This window comes from Budorcas taxicolor, chromosome 5 (assembly GCF_023091745.1).
Source record: "Budorcas taxicolor isolate Tak-1 chromosome 5, Takin1.1, whole genome shotgun sequence".
Lineage (NCBI taxonomy): Eukaryota > Metazoa > Chordata > Mammalia > Artiodactyla > Bovidae > Budorcas > Budorcas taxicolor.
The window spans coordinates 156,385,895-156,401,796 of NC_068914.1; the positions used below are offsets into that span (position 1 = coordinate 156,385,895).

At 48.5% G+C, this 15,902-nt stretch overlaps 1 protein-coding gene across 1 annotated transcript in view; it reads left to right on the plus strand.

Annotated features, from left to right (window-relative positions):
- Positions 1 to 15,902, plus strand: part of SREBF2 (sterol regulatory element binding transcription factor 2) — a 60,078-nt gene that overhangs the window by 22,118 nt on the left and 22,058 nt on the right. The window contains exons 2-9 of the mRNA XM_052639764.1: positions 2,392 to 2,805; positions 3,815 to 3,996; positions 4,998 to 5,144; positions 6,532 to 6,753; positions 7,749 to 7,863; positions 8,063 to 8,244; positions 14,810 to 14,999; positions 15,579 to 15,760. Of these exons, the coding sequence (XP_052495724.1) occupies positions 2,392 to 2,805; positions 3,815 to 3,996; positions 4,998 to 5,144; positions 6,532 to 6,753; positions 7,749 to 7,863; positions 8,063 to 8,244; positions 14,810 to 14,999; positions 15,579 to 15,760 (1,634 nt within the window). The remainder of the gene's footprint in view (positions 1 to 2,391; positions 2,806 to 3,814; positions 3,997 to 4,997; positions 5,145 to 6,531; positions 6,754 to 7,748; positions 7,864 to 8,062; positions 8,245 to 14,809; positions 15,000 to 15,578; positions 15,761 to 15,902) is intronic.

A 15,902-nucleotide genomic window follows, 5' to 3' on the forward strand; every position in this document is an offset into this window, starting at 1 on the left:
CACATTCCATCTGCCTAACACACCCTGCTTTGTGAGCTAAGCTGTGTGGCCTCTGCACGTGACTTTTCCCCAGCCAGCCCAAGTGTCCCCCCACAAAAGTTTCTGGAGAGCACTCGACAAGGCAAGTGGAGCCAAGCACCCGTGTGCTAGGGCTTCAGAGGCCCCAGTGCCAGGGATCTTTGTAAGGGTCAGCCTCTCACCAAGCACTTCGCATACATTATCTTATTAATCCTCACCACAAAGAAACCACATCTTCTTGTGGTAGCCTCTTGTGAGGAAACAGGCATGTGGAAAGAAGTGACTTGCCCATGTTCACACAGAGGATTAGATTGGAGATCCACTTGGTGCCAAACCTGTGCCTGTCTGCCCTCCGGCCTCTTTTTACCCTCCTTCCCTTTCCATGGATTAGGGCAGTTAGTGGGGGAGTAAGAGTCTTATGGCTTACAAAGTAGTCCTCTGTGTTGATTCCCTAGCGGGAAGATATTACAGGAAGGCTCAACAAATTATTAGGTTTCTCTTAATCACTTTCTTAAAGCATTTTAAAGAAATAGTGCTGGGAACGTGTCAGTACTGAATTGTTTTGCTTAAATTTTGTGCTAATTTGAGGATATTTCTCAATAATCATGTATGACAAATTGGAATTAGTTGGTGCAAGTTACAGTTATCTGTGGCATTCTGCCCACTCCTCCCTCCCACAGGTGACGGGCTGAGTGGGGACGGAGCTGAGTGCCAAGGTGTTGGTAAATAACGCCACTGTGTAGTCATTTAATCTTGTGAGGTGCTGTTTTTCCAGCAGGTTGAACTGACGGAACACAAAAGCATGCTGAACTGCTAGGTCACTCTAGAAACCCCTGGGTAGCTTTCTACTTGCCTAACGTAAGATTCTTCATAGCCCAGATTCACACACACACGACGAGCACACGCACACACAGTTAGAGACCTGGGAAGGACGTGCTGGTGGAGGTTTGGAGAATGATTAGAGATAGTGCTTAGGGGCTTTGGTTTGTTTTTCTTTCTTTGTGTGACCAGATCAGAGCATCCTGCCACCTTGAGGGTTTGAGAGGAGGGTGCCACAGTTTAGGAACAAGGAGTAGCTTCTTGGGAATATATTGGAAAGGAAAAGGGAGAGGATGTGGACCGGGTGGAGGATTGTAGATCTGAAAATACCTGGGACACAGCTGAGGCCCCAGACTCGCAGTGGGAAGCAGCCCTATGGGGAGGGAAGGAGTCATGAGAGGTGAGCTGTTGGTCGTGGATTAAGTTCGGTTTGGGTAAACCTTTGGGAGGATGAACCAGGGGAAGAGGCCCTGGAAGCAGGCTTGTGGCCCTCAGGGCTGGGAATTTAGGGTCCCAGGTACTTAAGAGCATGATCTAGAAGAAGGGCATGGTCTCCAGTGGACACATGCCCTCGGCCCCATGGATTCCTTGCCCAAAGGAAAGGGGCACAGCTAGAGGAGTTGAGGGCCCGGGTTGTTCTGCCCTGACCTTCTGACGGTGCAGTGGAAGAACTTGAAGGTGGGAGGCCAAGAACTGGTTCTCATCCTTGCTGTGCCCTGATGCGCTGTGTGACCTTGGCCGAGTGATTTCCCTGTTATCAACCTCGCGTAACATCTTTCCTTCAGGGCCATCACCTTCATCATCCTTCTGGGTTCCATTGCCCAGGATGGAGGGAAGGCCCAGAGCTAGCCTGTGGTGAGAGTCAGGGTCTGGCCAACTCCTGCTCTGCCATGGGGAGCAATGCTGGCCAGGACTGGAGGTGGCCTCACAGTGCCAGGCTGCTGAGCCCCAAAGACTTAAGGCGGCGACTCCCCCAACTGTAAAATGGGGCCAGCAGCCCCCTCCAAAGGCAGCACACACCCGGCACAGAGGCGGCTCCTATTAGACCTGATGGAGACAATGAGGAGAGCAGGCAGGGCGGGCCTGGAGGTGGTGAGGAGGGAGGAGAACAGGAGCCACGTGAAGTCCTGTCCCGCTCACCCATGGTCAGCCGTGTTGGCCTCGTTGAGTCCCCGCGCACGAAAGAGGCCACCTGTCTCTGCCCTGGTCTTGGGAAAGCTGTTGGATTTCCTCATGCCTCAGTTGCTGCTGCTCAGCTGCTAAGTCATGTCCCCGTCTCCGTGACCCCGCGGACTGCAGCACGCCAGGCCTCCCTGTTCCTCCCTATCTCCCGGAGATTGCCCAAGTTCTCGTGCCTCAGGTTCTTAAGCAAATTTAAAAGTTAATCAATATCTTGTTCGTTTATGATGCTAAATACTTTTCAAGTTTATTTCCTATTTTTAGATCCAAAGCTACACCACAAACAAGTACAACCAAGACGTTTTATCTCACATTTACCCACTAAACTAGACGTTTTGGACGGCAGTAAAATTCCCCCTCTCCGTGTGTTCACAGAGATGCTGCAGTTCGTCAGCAATCAAGTGGGCGAGTTCCCTGACTTGTTCTCAGAGCCACTCTGCGGCTCCTTCCCCGGCGGTGGCAGTGGCAACGGCAGCGGCAGCGGCAGCGGAGCCGGGAGCGGGGACCCCTCCGGGCAGCGGCCCTTCAGCCAGGTCCCGCTGCCGGCCTTCTCCCCCTCGGCCACCTCCTCGCAGGCTGCGACCCTCCAGGTCAAGGCGCCCGCTGCGTCGGGTCCCACCCAGCCAAGGGCGGCCCCGGTTCTGCAGCCCCGCCCCCAGCCGCAGCCCCCGCCCCCTGCCCCGCTGCCGCCGCAGACCGTCATGATCACCTCGACCTTCAGCACCGCTCCGCAGACGAGGATCATCCAGCAGCCCGTCATCTACCAGAATGCAGCTACCAGCTTTCAAGGTGACTTGAGAACTCATGCCATAGCCTTTAGTCGGTTCAAAAGTTTTCAGGCCAGTCTGCAGATACTGCGGAGGCAGATAGAGAAGCGTTCTGTCTTCCCTGGGGATGACGGAATCTTAGTGACCTAGCCTGGTCTGAATGAGGTTTTGGTTAACTGAGCCTGGTGGTGCAGGATCAGGTTCCCGCTCTTCAGGTACCTGAATGTCTATTGGGCCTACTTCAGGGATTCGTGGTCACAGACTCCTGACCGGCACAGTAGGCTCAGGGCTATCCTGAGAACTAGAGGTGGAGGCTTGTATGAAATGGGTCTTGAAACTTAACCCAGGCCCCAGGAGGATCACAGCTCCTGTAGGTTGAGAACCCAGCATCCAGCCAACATCTGAGCGTCCACCACCGAGAGGAGCACACCTTTGACGTGGGCACCCTGTCTCCTGAAGTGGGAGGCCTCAGAGTGGGCCCTCAGCCGTGTGCAGAGTAAACCAGCAACTTTCTGCGCTGTCCAGCCCCTTTTCGTCGGTGGGATTTCTCTCTGACCCTGTGGGGAGCCCAGGGTGTGATTAGTCCTGCTGTACTAATTTATTTCACAGGCTCTGCCAGCTCTTCAGCAGGCTTCTGGGGTTTCAGGGCTGGGGAAAGGTGACAGAGCAAAAAGCCAAAACAGTCATCCCAAAGTACACTTTCCATTCATTTCCTGGGAGCCAATGAAGCCCCAGGAATTGGTTCTAACATCTGTTAACTCGCTCACTGGGGACAGCCATATGCTGTTTAGCTCCCCTCACCTCCACTCCAGCACCTGGAGTAATGAAATAGCTTCTACTCGTTCGCTCAGAAAGTAAGGCAGCCCTTGCAGGATCTCTTGTCCACTTGACCAGCTTGTGGACGGCTCTCCACATCCTGTCCAGAAGCAGGCAGGGAGCTGGGGTCCTTCCGAGGCACTCGGTTACAATGCAGCTGCAGTGACAGAATGCATTCCTCGTCCATGTGACTTTTCTTCTCCTCTCTTCCCAAGTCCTTCAGCCTCAAGTCCAGAGCCTAGTGACCTCCTCCCAGGTGCAGCCAGTCGCCATCCAGCAGCAGGTGCAGACGGTGCAGGCCCAGCGGGTGCTGACGCAGACGGCCAATGGCACGCTGCAGACCCTGGCCCCGGCTACAGTGCAGACAGTGGCTGCACCCCAGGTGCAGCAGGTCCCGGTAGGTGGCTGGCAGGAGTTCCGGGAGGCCTTGGTAGGGGCTCTCGGCCAGTCTGTGATGGAGCATGGGGTCTACATACCAAGCAGGGCCAGCAGGGTGTGAGGGAACCACTGGACCTTATGAGGCACCCATGAGACCCAGTAGAGATGACCTCTGTAGGTGGACACTGGCACTCCTATAAACTCAGTAAATGCTGGTGTAGTAACTTATTTGCACATGTGATGGGTATAAAACTGAAAACAGATGTGCTAAAATGTTTTTAAGACATGCATCACAGTGGACTATATTTCTAACGAAGTAATTTATCTTAAAAAATCCAGGTTTACCATTTTTGCTTCTCAGCCATGTACCTGGCATTCCTCAGTTTGTCCATAATCAGATCTCTCTCCCCTCCACAGTCCCTCTGCGTCATGCCGTCTCCACGCTAGCTAGGCTCCTGGCACTGCTCGCATTGAAGCCTTTCAGCCTTCCATCCCAAGACCCTCTTTGTTGTTGTCGGTTAGTCGCTGAGTTGTAGCCGATTCTTGCGAACCCCATGGACCGTGGCCTGCCAGCCTCCTCTGTCCATGGGATTTCCCAGGCAAGAAAACTGGAATGGGTTGCCATTTCTTTCTCAGGGGTATCTTCCTGACCCAGGGATCTAGCCACCTCTTCTGCATGGCAGGCAGATCCTTTACCACTGAGCCACTCCAGAAGCGAAGCCCCAAACCCTCTTTAGCTATGCTCTTTCTCCCCCGCAACCCAGTAGTCAAGCTACATTCTCAGTTTTATGAAAATTTTATCATTCTTGTCTGGAGGGTCTTTGCAGCAAGATGTAACACAAAACAGAAAAATAGCACTGCCAGGACTTCCCTGGTGGCCCAATGGTTAGGACTTTACCCGTCCACTGCAAGGGGTATGGGTTCCATCCCTGGTCTGAGAACTTAAGGTCTCATATGCTGGATGGTGCAGCCAAAAGAGGGAAAAAGAGAAATACAGTGCTAGCTTCCTTTTCCATGCAGGTCCTGGTACAGCCTCAGATCATCAAGACAGACTCCCTTGTCCTGACTACACTGAAGACAGATGGCAGCCCCGTGATGGCCGCAGTCCAGAACCCCGCCCTCACTGCCCTCACCACCCCCATCCAGACAGCCGCCCTGCAAGTTCCGGTAAGAGCTGTGCTCCCTCTTTCTTGGGGGTATTAGGCCTCAGAGATGTTAACAAAGCCTCCAGACCCTGAACAGATGCAGAAACTCTATAGAATGTGTCAGTCAAATTGCACAATCATCCCTTTTTAGTTTTTTTTCCCCCTTGAGAAGTACCAGCACCTAGTGTTATGTGGGAGTCCTAGGGTTTATGAGGAGCAAGGGAGGGACCGCAGAGGAGCTGCAGGTCCACACGGGACCATCCGCCTCTTAGGTCCTGCCGATGGGGGTTTAGCTTCTGAAGGACCCTAGGCAGGGAAGGGCTTCAAGGTGGGTCATGCAAGGTCCCTTAAGGTGTAGGGTCTTGGTCACTGTCCGCATCTTGTGGCCGGAGAGTCTGACAGAGAAAAGTGATCAGAAGTCAAAAGTAAGCATTATTCATAAAAGCCAAAAACCAGAATCAACCCAGCTATCCATCCAAAAAGAACTATTGATACAGCTACATGGCTGGCCTTCAGAAATAGTATGCTGAGCAAAAGATGCTGATCACAAAGAATTCATGCTGATGTTTCCAGGGTATGAAGTTTAAGAAGACAGTGATAGAGGTCAGAGCAGTGATTACAAAGACGGGGAAGGGGCGTGTGGGAACTTTCTCGGGAAACAGAAAGGGTCTGTGTCTTCATCAGGGTTATGCTGGTTACACACACTGTATTACATACATCACAATTCCATTAAGTTGTATAGTTGAAATGTGTACTTTTGATTGTGAATTATTTCTTGATGACTCATGCATTTGAGAAGCGTTTTATCTGCTCATTGGCCATTTGGATATTGAGGCCATTTGTTGAAGAAAATAAAACTAAAATTAGTGAAAATAGAAACCAAGAGAAGGAAAAGCAGATCTGAGGGGAAAACAGGGGGATGCGTCCATAGTGGGTGTGTTTATTTAATAAAATGGCTCTGATTGTCACTTCTGCCCTTGAGGTTTTTGATGGTCAAATTGTATAAGGAAATCCAGTAAGTTAGTTCTCCGTCATGTGAGAGGAAAAGTGTGTCACACACAGGAGAAAGTTTTGTGGTTGGTGCAGCATTGTACACGAGCTCAAAGGCGGCTGACGGGTTGACAGCAAAGCAGAAAGTAGACATTTTCTGGCATCCTTACACCAAAGGTTGGCGTTGACCCACACTCATGCTGTTGTGGCACAGGCTAACCAGCAGTGACTCTGAAAGGGCACAGTGCCCAAGATACCATGGCTCCCGGGGCTTCCAGACTTGATGATCCCAAGCAGGGCATCAGACCACACCAAGCATGTTCAGGTGATGCCACATGGCCAGGGCCGGCGGGTTCGTGTCCTGAGGTTGCTTTCCTCACGCTAACCAGGCCATCATTCTGCCCTTGTGTCTGTTCTAGACCCTGGTGGGCAGCAATGGGACCATTCTGACCACGATGCCTGTGATGATGGGACAAGAGAAGGTGCCCATTAAGCAGGTCCCCGGGGGAGTCAAGCAGCTCGAGCCTCCCAAGGAAGGAGAAAGGCGGACGACACACAACATCATCGAGAAGCGGTATCGCTCCTCCATCAACGACAAAATCATTGAGTTGAAGGACCTGGTCATGGGGACTGATGCCAAGGTGGGTGTCAAGCAGAATTTTGTCTCATGCCCCGTCATCTCCCCTCTGTCTGTCTTTGCTCTGGGAATTTAGGGAAGACCCAGGTCCAAGCGAGTGAATGCAGGAATAGTTAAAGGTGCTTTCTTATTAAAGCATCTTGGTGTTTTGAAATTCTATGAAGTGTTAGCTTTTGGGAGTTGGCCAGGCAGTAGCTTGCCTGGACCTTTTGACTCTGCTCTGCAATGATGGCTACTCACCGCCCCCCCACAACCACCATGTCACAGGCCCCTGCTGCTCACTGATGGCCAAGTACAAGACCACGTGCACCTCTTAGTCAGCCGATGGCATTTTTGGCAAATGTTTAGTCATATTCAGGGATGGCTAGCAATATTTTAACCTTTTAGGGAGGAGATAAAATGTAGATTGGGTCTTTGACCAAGAACAAATAAGAAGAAATTTATTTTTCATGTATTTCTGGTATTTCAATTAATGTATCTTTTGGCTTTGCCATGTAGATTTTTAAATCTATTATCTGTTTATCTTTACCTCTGTTTTCAAAGAAAATACAATTTTCTTGGTAGCCCTCAAATCTGAAAGGTACTGATACACCTTTATTTAAGATAACCATCCAACAGTGCTCTGGTTTTTTGTCGCTTATTTTCCTTAAAGTTTGTTTTGGTGCTAGGATTATTACAAGAAGTAGGAATAACAGCTCATATTTAGTGCTGCTGTTTGCCAGGCCAGAGGCTAAGCTCTTTACACATATTATCTCTTTTAACCCTCATGGCAAGCCTATGACTCATATATTGTCATTATCCCTATTTCACAGAGGAGGAAAAGTGAGGTTCAGAGATGCTGAGTAACTTGTCCTGCATTACACAGCTAGTTAGTGGAAGAATCAGGATCTGAACCCAGCAAGGACCTCCCACTCCAGAACCTGAGCTCTGGGCCTCTGCTGCCCTCACTGTGCAGGCTGGTCTGATGCCGCTGTGTTTCTCATCCGTCTTCCTTCCCAGATGCACAAGTCTGGCGTTCTGAGGAAGGCCATCGACTACATCAAATACTTGCAGCAGGTCAATCATAAACTGCGCCAGGAGAACATGGTGCTGAAGCTGGCCAATCAGAAGAGCAGTGAGTGTGCTCGTTATAGGAGGGGTCCTGTGCTGGGCTGGGGAGGCCCATGGGTATGTGGGGGAGGCCCATGGGTATGTGTGCGAGGCGCCACCACGGGCAAAGCTGCAGCAGGGGCTCTGCATCCCTCCTAGCCCTGCCCTGGCCCAGGCTGAGTGTTATAAAACCGACCGTTTGCCAGGTAGGGTTTTCTTTACAGAGCTCCTGAAGGGCATTGACCTGGGCAGCCTGGTGGACAATGACGTGGACTTGAAGATAGATGACTTTAATCAGAATGTCCTTCTGATGTCGCCTCCGGCCTCCGACTCAGGGTCTCAGGCCGGCTTCTCCCCCTACTCCATCGACTCAGAGCCAGGAAGCCCTCTATTGGATGATGCAAAGGTAATGAGCTTTGGAAATCCCTAACCGTGGGAATCTCTCCCATCTCTCTTAGTTAATAGTGGGGAGATTGCAGACAGAGGTCCAGGCCAGGTGTTCAGAGGCCTCAAGCTGGAGAGGAGCAAGAATTCTGTGAAACTAGGCACATACTGAAAACTAAAGAAAAAGAAGACTGACTCTATGTGGGGAGACAGCCCCTGGTTTTATTGGTCTTTGCTGAAAGGGCCCATCAGAGAGAAATAAGGGCCAAGTCCAGAATGGGGACACACAGCAGCTGTCAGGCGGAGCTAGGAGTTGGTGGCGATGCCTCATTGCTTTCCTCGCCTGTAATGAGCCTGGCAAGACTGCTTTGTGAGGTTGTTCAGTTGGGTTAGGATGAAGCTGCCTTTGGGTCCTCTTTGGGAAATGATTACAATTTGCAGTCTTAACAGATAACATTCCTACCAAGGGCCTTTAATTGTGGAAGAAAGCCCATGGCAATTGTTTAATGGAGTTAGTTAGAAGAGACTCAAGCCTAATGATTTTCCTAGGACCCTGTGGAGACCACTGGGGTTTGTGCTGTATTTTGACACTGGCAGTTTCTGGCTTCAAAAGCACAAGTTTCCTTCTACCATAAGTTGCTGATCAGACTATTTATTGTAGCATCTGCTTAATTTTATTAAGGAAGCTGTATTTTTGAAATATTTTATAAGTGTGATTCTGTTTGGAAACACAAGTCCATATGACATATACCTTGAATTGGTTAAGTGTCTGAATCATCAGAAGAAATTTTCAAGTGGCTTAAAAACGTTGAAAAGGAATGACATGTATGTACACACTGGGAGTCAGGGGAGAGCCGACTCCAGTCTGGTTCCCCAGGCCGGCAGAGCCTCTGCCTCCAGTTCTGTGAAATGGGGAGAAAACAATGTTGTGGGTTTATAATAGGTAAGCTTCTGAAAATAGGTTCATACTAAAGTATGGTCTTTAATCAACTTGGAGGTATAATTTATATGTGATAAAATACACCTATTTTACTGTATTGCACAATAAGTGTTTTAATAAATATGTATACTTATGTAACTCAGGATAATCATGGTATAGAGGAAAGAACTGGAAGTATTTTTTCTAAGATCAGGTGGAAGACAGGAATTCCCAGAGGAATTCCCTGGTGGTCCAGTGGCTAGGACTCGATGCTTTCACTGCCAGTGGCCCAGGTTTGGTCCCTGGTCGATGAACTAAGATATCATAAGCTGCACCGCATGGCCCCCCCCCCACCAAAAAAAAGACAAAGATGCCCACTCTTGCCACTTTATTCAACATAGAATTGGAAATCCTAAAAAAGAAGTTAAAAGGAATCCAAATTGAAAAGGAAGAAGTAAAACTGTCACTGTTTGCAGATGCCATGATACTGTATATAGAAAATTCTAAAGATGCCACCAAAAAGCTACTAGATTAATAAGTTTAGCAAGATTGCAGGATATAAAATTAATATATAGAAATTGGTTGCATTTCTATACTAACAAAGTGCCAGAAAGAGAAATTAAGAAAACTATCTCATTTGCAGTTGCGTTGAAAAGAATAACGTATCTACGAATAAAGCTGACTAAGTAGCTAAAAGACCTATACTAAAAAAACTGTAAGACACTGATGAAAGAAACCTCTAACAGTGATGTGATGGACATAGATGGAACGATAAATTGTGCTTGTAGACTGCAAGAATTAATACTGCTAAAATGACCATACTCCTCAAGACAGTCTCAAGAATTAATACTGCTAAAATGACCATACTCCTCAAGATTCAGTGCAATCCCTATTAAAATACCAATGACATTATTCACAGAACTAGAAAAAAAAAATCCTAAAATTTATATGGCAACACACAGGACCCAAAGTAGCCAAACAGTCTTGAGAAAGAACAGTAGAGCTGGAGGTAGCAGGTTCCCTGGTTTCAGTAATCAAAACAGTATGGTATTGGCACAAAACAGACACATAGATCCATGGAACAGAATACAAAGCCCAGAAATAAACCTACTTATGTGGTCAGTCAACCTGTGACAAAGGAGGCGAGGCTATACAAAGGGGGGAAATGATGGCTTCATCAGTAAATGCTGCTGGGAAAACAGGACAGCTCCATGCAAGAGAGTCAGATGTACTACTTTCTCAGACCATCTACAAAAATAAACTCAAAACAGATAAAGGACTTAAATGTAAGACCTGAAACCATAAAACTCCCAGAAGAAAACAGGCAGGATGCTCTTTATTACCTGTCTCAGCAATATTTTTTTGAGTATGTCTCCTCAGGCAAGGGAAACAAAAGCAAAAATAAACAAATGGGACAACAGCAAACTAAAAAGCTTTTGCAGCAAAAGAAACTATCAGCAAAATAAAAGGACCACCGACAGAATGGAAGATGGTATTTGTCTGATAAGGGGTTAATATCCAAAATAAGCAAAGAACTTGGAGGATTCAACATCAGAAGAATAAACAATTTGAAAATGGACCTAGGACACAAACATTTTCCCAGAGAAGACATACAAATGGCTAACAGGTTCATGAAAAGGTTCAACATCAGTTATCATCAGTTCAGTTCAGTTTAGCTGCTCAGTCGTGTCCGACTCTTTGTGACCCCATGAGTTGCAGCACACCAGGCCTCCCTGTACATCACTAACTCCTGGAGTTCACCCAAACTCATTTCCTTCGAGTCGGTGATGCCATCCAGCCATCTCATCCTCTGTCATCCCCTTCTCCTGCCCCCAGTCCGTCCCAGCATCAGAGTCTTTTCCAGTGAGTCAACTCTTCACATTCCTTGATTCATGGACCTAACATTCCAGGTTCCTATGCAATATTGCTCTTTACAGCATCGGACCTTGCTTCTATCACCAGTCACATCCACAACTGGGTATTGTGTTTGCTTTGGCTCCATCCCTTCATTCTTTCTGGAGTTATTTCTGCACTGATCTCCAGTAGCATATTGGGCAACAACTGACCTGTGGAGTTCCTCTTTCAGTATCCTATCATTTTGCCTTTTCATACTGTTCATGGGGTTCTCAAGGTGAGAATACTGAAGTGGTTTGCCATTCCCTTCTCCAGTGGACCACATTCTGTTAGACCTCTCCACCATGACCTGCCCATCTTGGGTGGCCCCACACGGCATGGCTTAGTTACACTGAGTTAGACAAGGCTGTGGTCCTAGTGTGATTAGATTGATTCGTTTTCTGTGAGTGTGGTTTCAGTGTGTCTGCCCTCTGATGCCTCTCACAACACCTACGGTCTTACTTGGGTTTCTCTTACCTTGGACGTGGGGTATCTCTTCACGGCTGCTGCAGCCAAGCTCAGCCACTGCTCCTTACCTTGGACGAGGGGTATCTCCTCACAGCCACCCCTCCTGACCTTGAACGTGGAGTAGCTTCTCTTGGCCCTCCTGCGTTGGAGCAGCCACCGCTCCTCCCCAGTAATCATCAGGGAAATGCAAATCAGAACCGTGGTGAGATACCACCTCACACCTGTCAGAGTGGCTGTTATCAAAAAGACAACAAATAACAAGTGTTGGTGAGAGTGTGGAGAAGAGAACCCTAGTGCACTGTTGGTGGGAATGTAAATTGGTGCAGCCATTCTCGAAAGCTTCCCTGGTGGCTCAGACAGTGAAGAACCTGCCCGCAGGGTGGGAGACCCGGCTTTATCCCCTGGAGAAGGAAATGGCAACCCACTCCAGTGTTCTTGCCTGGAGAATCCCATGGACAGAGGAGCCTGGTGGGCTACAGTCCATGGGGCCGAAAAGAGTCGGACACGACTGCGTGAGTAACACACACACTATGGAAAGCAGTATGGAGGGAGGTTCCTAAAAAAAGGTTTGGAGTAGAACTACCACCCAATTCAGTAGTTCCCCTTCTGGGTATTTTCTGAAGAAAACAGAAATACCAATTTGAGAAGATATATGTACTCTTGTGTTTATTGCAGCCTTATTCACAATAGTCAAGGTATGGAAGCCACCTAAGTGCCTATAAATAGATGAATGGGTAAAGAAGATGTGGTATACATGCAATGAAATATTAGCCATTAAAAATAATGAACTCTTACCATTTGCAACACTGTGGATGGACCTAGAGGGTATTATACTAAAGTGAGATTAGTCAGAGAATGACAAGTGTTGGCAAGGATGTGGAGAGAAGGGAACCCTCACCCAGCTGTTGTGGGAATGTCAGTTGGTACAGCCATTATGGAAAGTAGTATGGAGGTTCCTCAAAAAGTTTAAAAGACAATTACTGTCCAATTCAGCAGTTCCACTTCTGGCTATGTTTCTGAAGAAAAAAAGCAATAAAAAAGAACGAAATTTCGTGACAACCCGTATGATCCTAGAGGCTATTATGCCAAGTGAAATGAGTCAGAGAAAGCTAACCACACATAATTTCACTTATCAGTTCAGTTGCTCAGTTGTGTCCGACTCTTTGTGACCCCATGAATCACAGCACGCCAGGCCTCCCTGCCTGTACATCACCAACTCCCGGAGTCTACCCAAACCCATGTCCATTGAGTCGGTGATGCCATCCAGCCATCTCATCCTCTGTCGTCCCCTTCTCCTGCCCCTAATCTTTCCCAGCATTAGGGTCTTTTCCAATGAGTCAACTCTTCGCATGAGGTGCCCAAAGTACTGGAGCTTCAGTTTTTAGCATCATTCCTTCCAAAGAAATCCCAGGGCTGATCTTCAGAATGGACTGGTTGGATCTCCTTGCAGTCCAAGGGACTCTCAAGAGTCTTCTCCCACACCACAGTTCAAAAGCATCAATTCTTCAGTGCTCAGCCTTCTTCACAGTCCAAGTCTCACATCCATACATGACTACTGGAAAAACTATAGCCTTGACTAGACGGACCTTAGTCGGCAAAGTAATGTCTCTGCTTTTGAATATGCTATCTAGGTTGGTTATAACTTTCCTTCCAAGGAGTAAGCGTCTTTTAATTTCATGGCTGCAATCACCATCTGCAGTGATTTTGGAGCCCCCCAGAAGTAAAGTCTGACACTGTTTCCACTGTTCCCCCATCTATTTCCCATGAAATGATGGGACCAGATGCCATGATCTTCGTTTTCGGAATGTTGAGCTGTAAGCCAACTTTTTCACTCTCCTCTTTCACTTTCATCAAGAGGCTGTTTAGTTCCTCTTCTCTTTCTGCCGTAAGGGTGGTGTCGTCTGCATATCTGAGGTTATTGATATTTTTCCTGGCAATCTTGATCCAGCTGTGCTTCTTCCAGCATATGTTAAATAAGCAGGGTGACAATATATAGCCTTGACGTACTCCTTTCACGATTTGGAACCAGTCTATTGTTCCGTGTCCAGTTCTGACTTGCTTCCTGACCTGCATATAGGTTTCTCAAGAGACAGGTCAGATGATTTGGTATTCAGTTCAGTTCAGTTCAGTTCAGTTCAGTCGCTCAGTCGTGTCCGACTCTTTGTGACCCCATGAATCGCAGCACGCCAGGCCTCCCTGTCCATCACCGTCTCCCGGAGTTCACTCAGACTCATGTCCATCGAGTCCGTGATGCCATCCAGCCATCTAATCCTTGGTCGCCCCCTTCTCCTCCTGCCCCCGATCCCTCCCAGCGTCAGAGTTTTTTCCAGTGAGTCAACTCTTCTCATGAGGTGGCCAAAGTACTGGAGTTTCAGCTTTAGCATCATTCCTTCCAAAGAAATCCCAGGGTTGAACTCCTTCAGAATGGACTGGTTGGATCTCCTTGCAGTCTGGTATTCCCATCTCTTTAAGAATTTCACTTATATATGGAATCTTAAAAAAAAAAAAAAAAGTACAAAACAGAAGCAGATGCTTAGATAAAGATAACAAATGGGTAATTGCCAGAGGGGAGGGGTGTGGGAGGGTGAGTGAAACAGGAGGGGGAGACTTAGAGATACAGACTTCCAGATAAAAAAATAAATCAGTTAGAGGGAAGAGGTTTACAACATGGGGAAAATAGTAATGTTGTGATAATTTTGTCTGGTGACAGATGGCAGCTAGATTTATTGTAGAGATAGTGTCATGTATGAAAATAGTCCAAGCACTGTGTTGTGTACCTGGAACCAACATAATGTTTGTAGGTCAATTATACTTTAACTAAAAAATAACAATAAATGAATAAACCCTTTCTAGGTTTTTGAAAAAATGATACAGAACATATTCATCTCCCGTGAATGTACACTTTTGCAGGAAGTTCACCCATACCTCTCCAGGCGCAGAGTTAACTTCTGATTTTGCCTGCAGTCGCTTTAGATCAGCTTGCCTGTTGTGGAATTACACAGAAGCAGAATCCCTCAGGGTGTTCTCTTTTGTGTCGGAGCACTGTGGTAACAGCAGGGCCCCTCTCCCTCTGGTCTTTAGAACACGTTCTTCTCCCAGGTGGGCCCTCCCCCTTAGGCAAGGGCCCCCGTTTCTGAGCAGCAGTGGGAGAGGCATGAACCTCTTAGTTCCCTCCTGAGTTTATTCCCATCCAGCTTCATGGTCTTGAATTTAAATCTCAGAGTCCCGATTCCGATATATAAAAAGTAAAATGCTGTAAAAACTCACTGCAGTCTTCCTTCTCGCCTCGCGGCCCCCTGTTTCGAAGGTCAAAGATGAGCCAGACTCTCCGGTCGCGCTGGGCATGGTGGACCGCTCCCGCATCCTGCTGTGTGTCCTCACCTTCCTCTGCCTCTCCTTTAACCCCCTGACTGCTCTGCTGCAGTGGGGGGGTGCCCACGATGCAGACCAGCACCCGCACTCAGGCCCCGGCCGTAGCATGCTGTCACTCGAGTCAGGTAGGTGGAGGGCGCCTCAGGCCACCCAGGCACGAGTGGGCTACTGTGGCAGAAGGCGGCCCTACTTGCAACCCGCTTGGCTTGTCACCAGGTCCCAAAGGGCTTTCACAGTGGGCCCCACCTGCTTGCTTCTGATAGTGTCCGGCATCAGTTGCATGTACAAGTAACAGGACAAACCAAAGTTCAATCAGAAATAGCGAAACAAATCAGCTGTAATTGGGGTTTGGGGGTGTGCCTGTTTGGAGGAGGATGTGGTCTTGCTGCCTGAGTCGTTAAACCAGCTGCGAGCCCTGCCTTGGCCAGCAAAGATTTGTGTGGCATTCTGCCCCATGGTGACAAGGGCTCCAGGGCTCCTATCCAGATTTTCTACAGTGTGGATTAATTGCATGTATTTATTTGTGCTCTAAGCACTTAGACATTGTTACTAAATGAAGCAATCACCTTTGTTTCAAACATGAGGGAGGAGGCTGCTTCCTTTAACCTGAGGGGTGGGTCAGGTGCCCTGCAGTCCCCCCAGGGCTGCCCTGGGTGGGTGGGTGGGCCCTTCCTCATGGGCTCAGCTGAGACGCTTCTCCATAGGCTCCAGGGGCTGGCTCGACTGGATGATGCCAACGCTTCTCCTGTGGCTGGTGAACGGCGTGATCGTGCTGAGCGTCTTTGTGAAGCTGCTGGTTCACGGGGAGCCAGTGATCCGGCCGCACTCGCGCTCCTCAGTCACCTTCTGGAGGCACCGGAAGCAGGCGGACCTGGACCTCGCCCGGGTAAGTCTGGGTATGGGCTCAGAGACCGTCATGCTCAGAGCGTGGGCATCCTCTGTCCCTCTTCTTCAGGGTCCTCTCTTCTTAAAGGTACAGGAAGGAAGGTTTGGGTATCATACCCACTGCATGATGGGAAAGGAGAAGA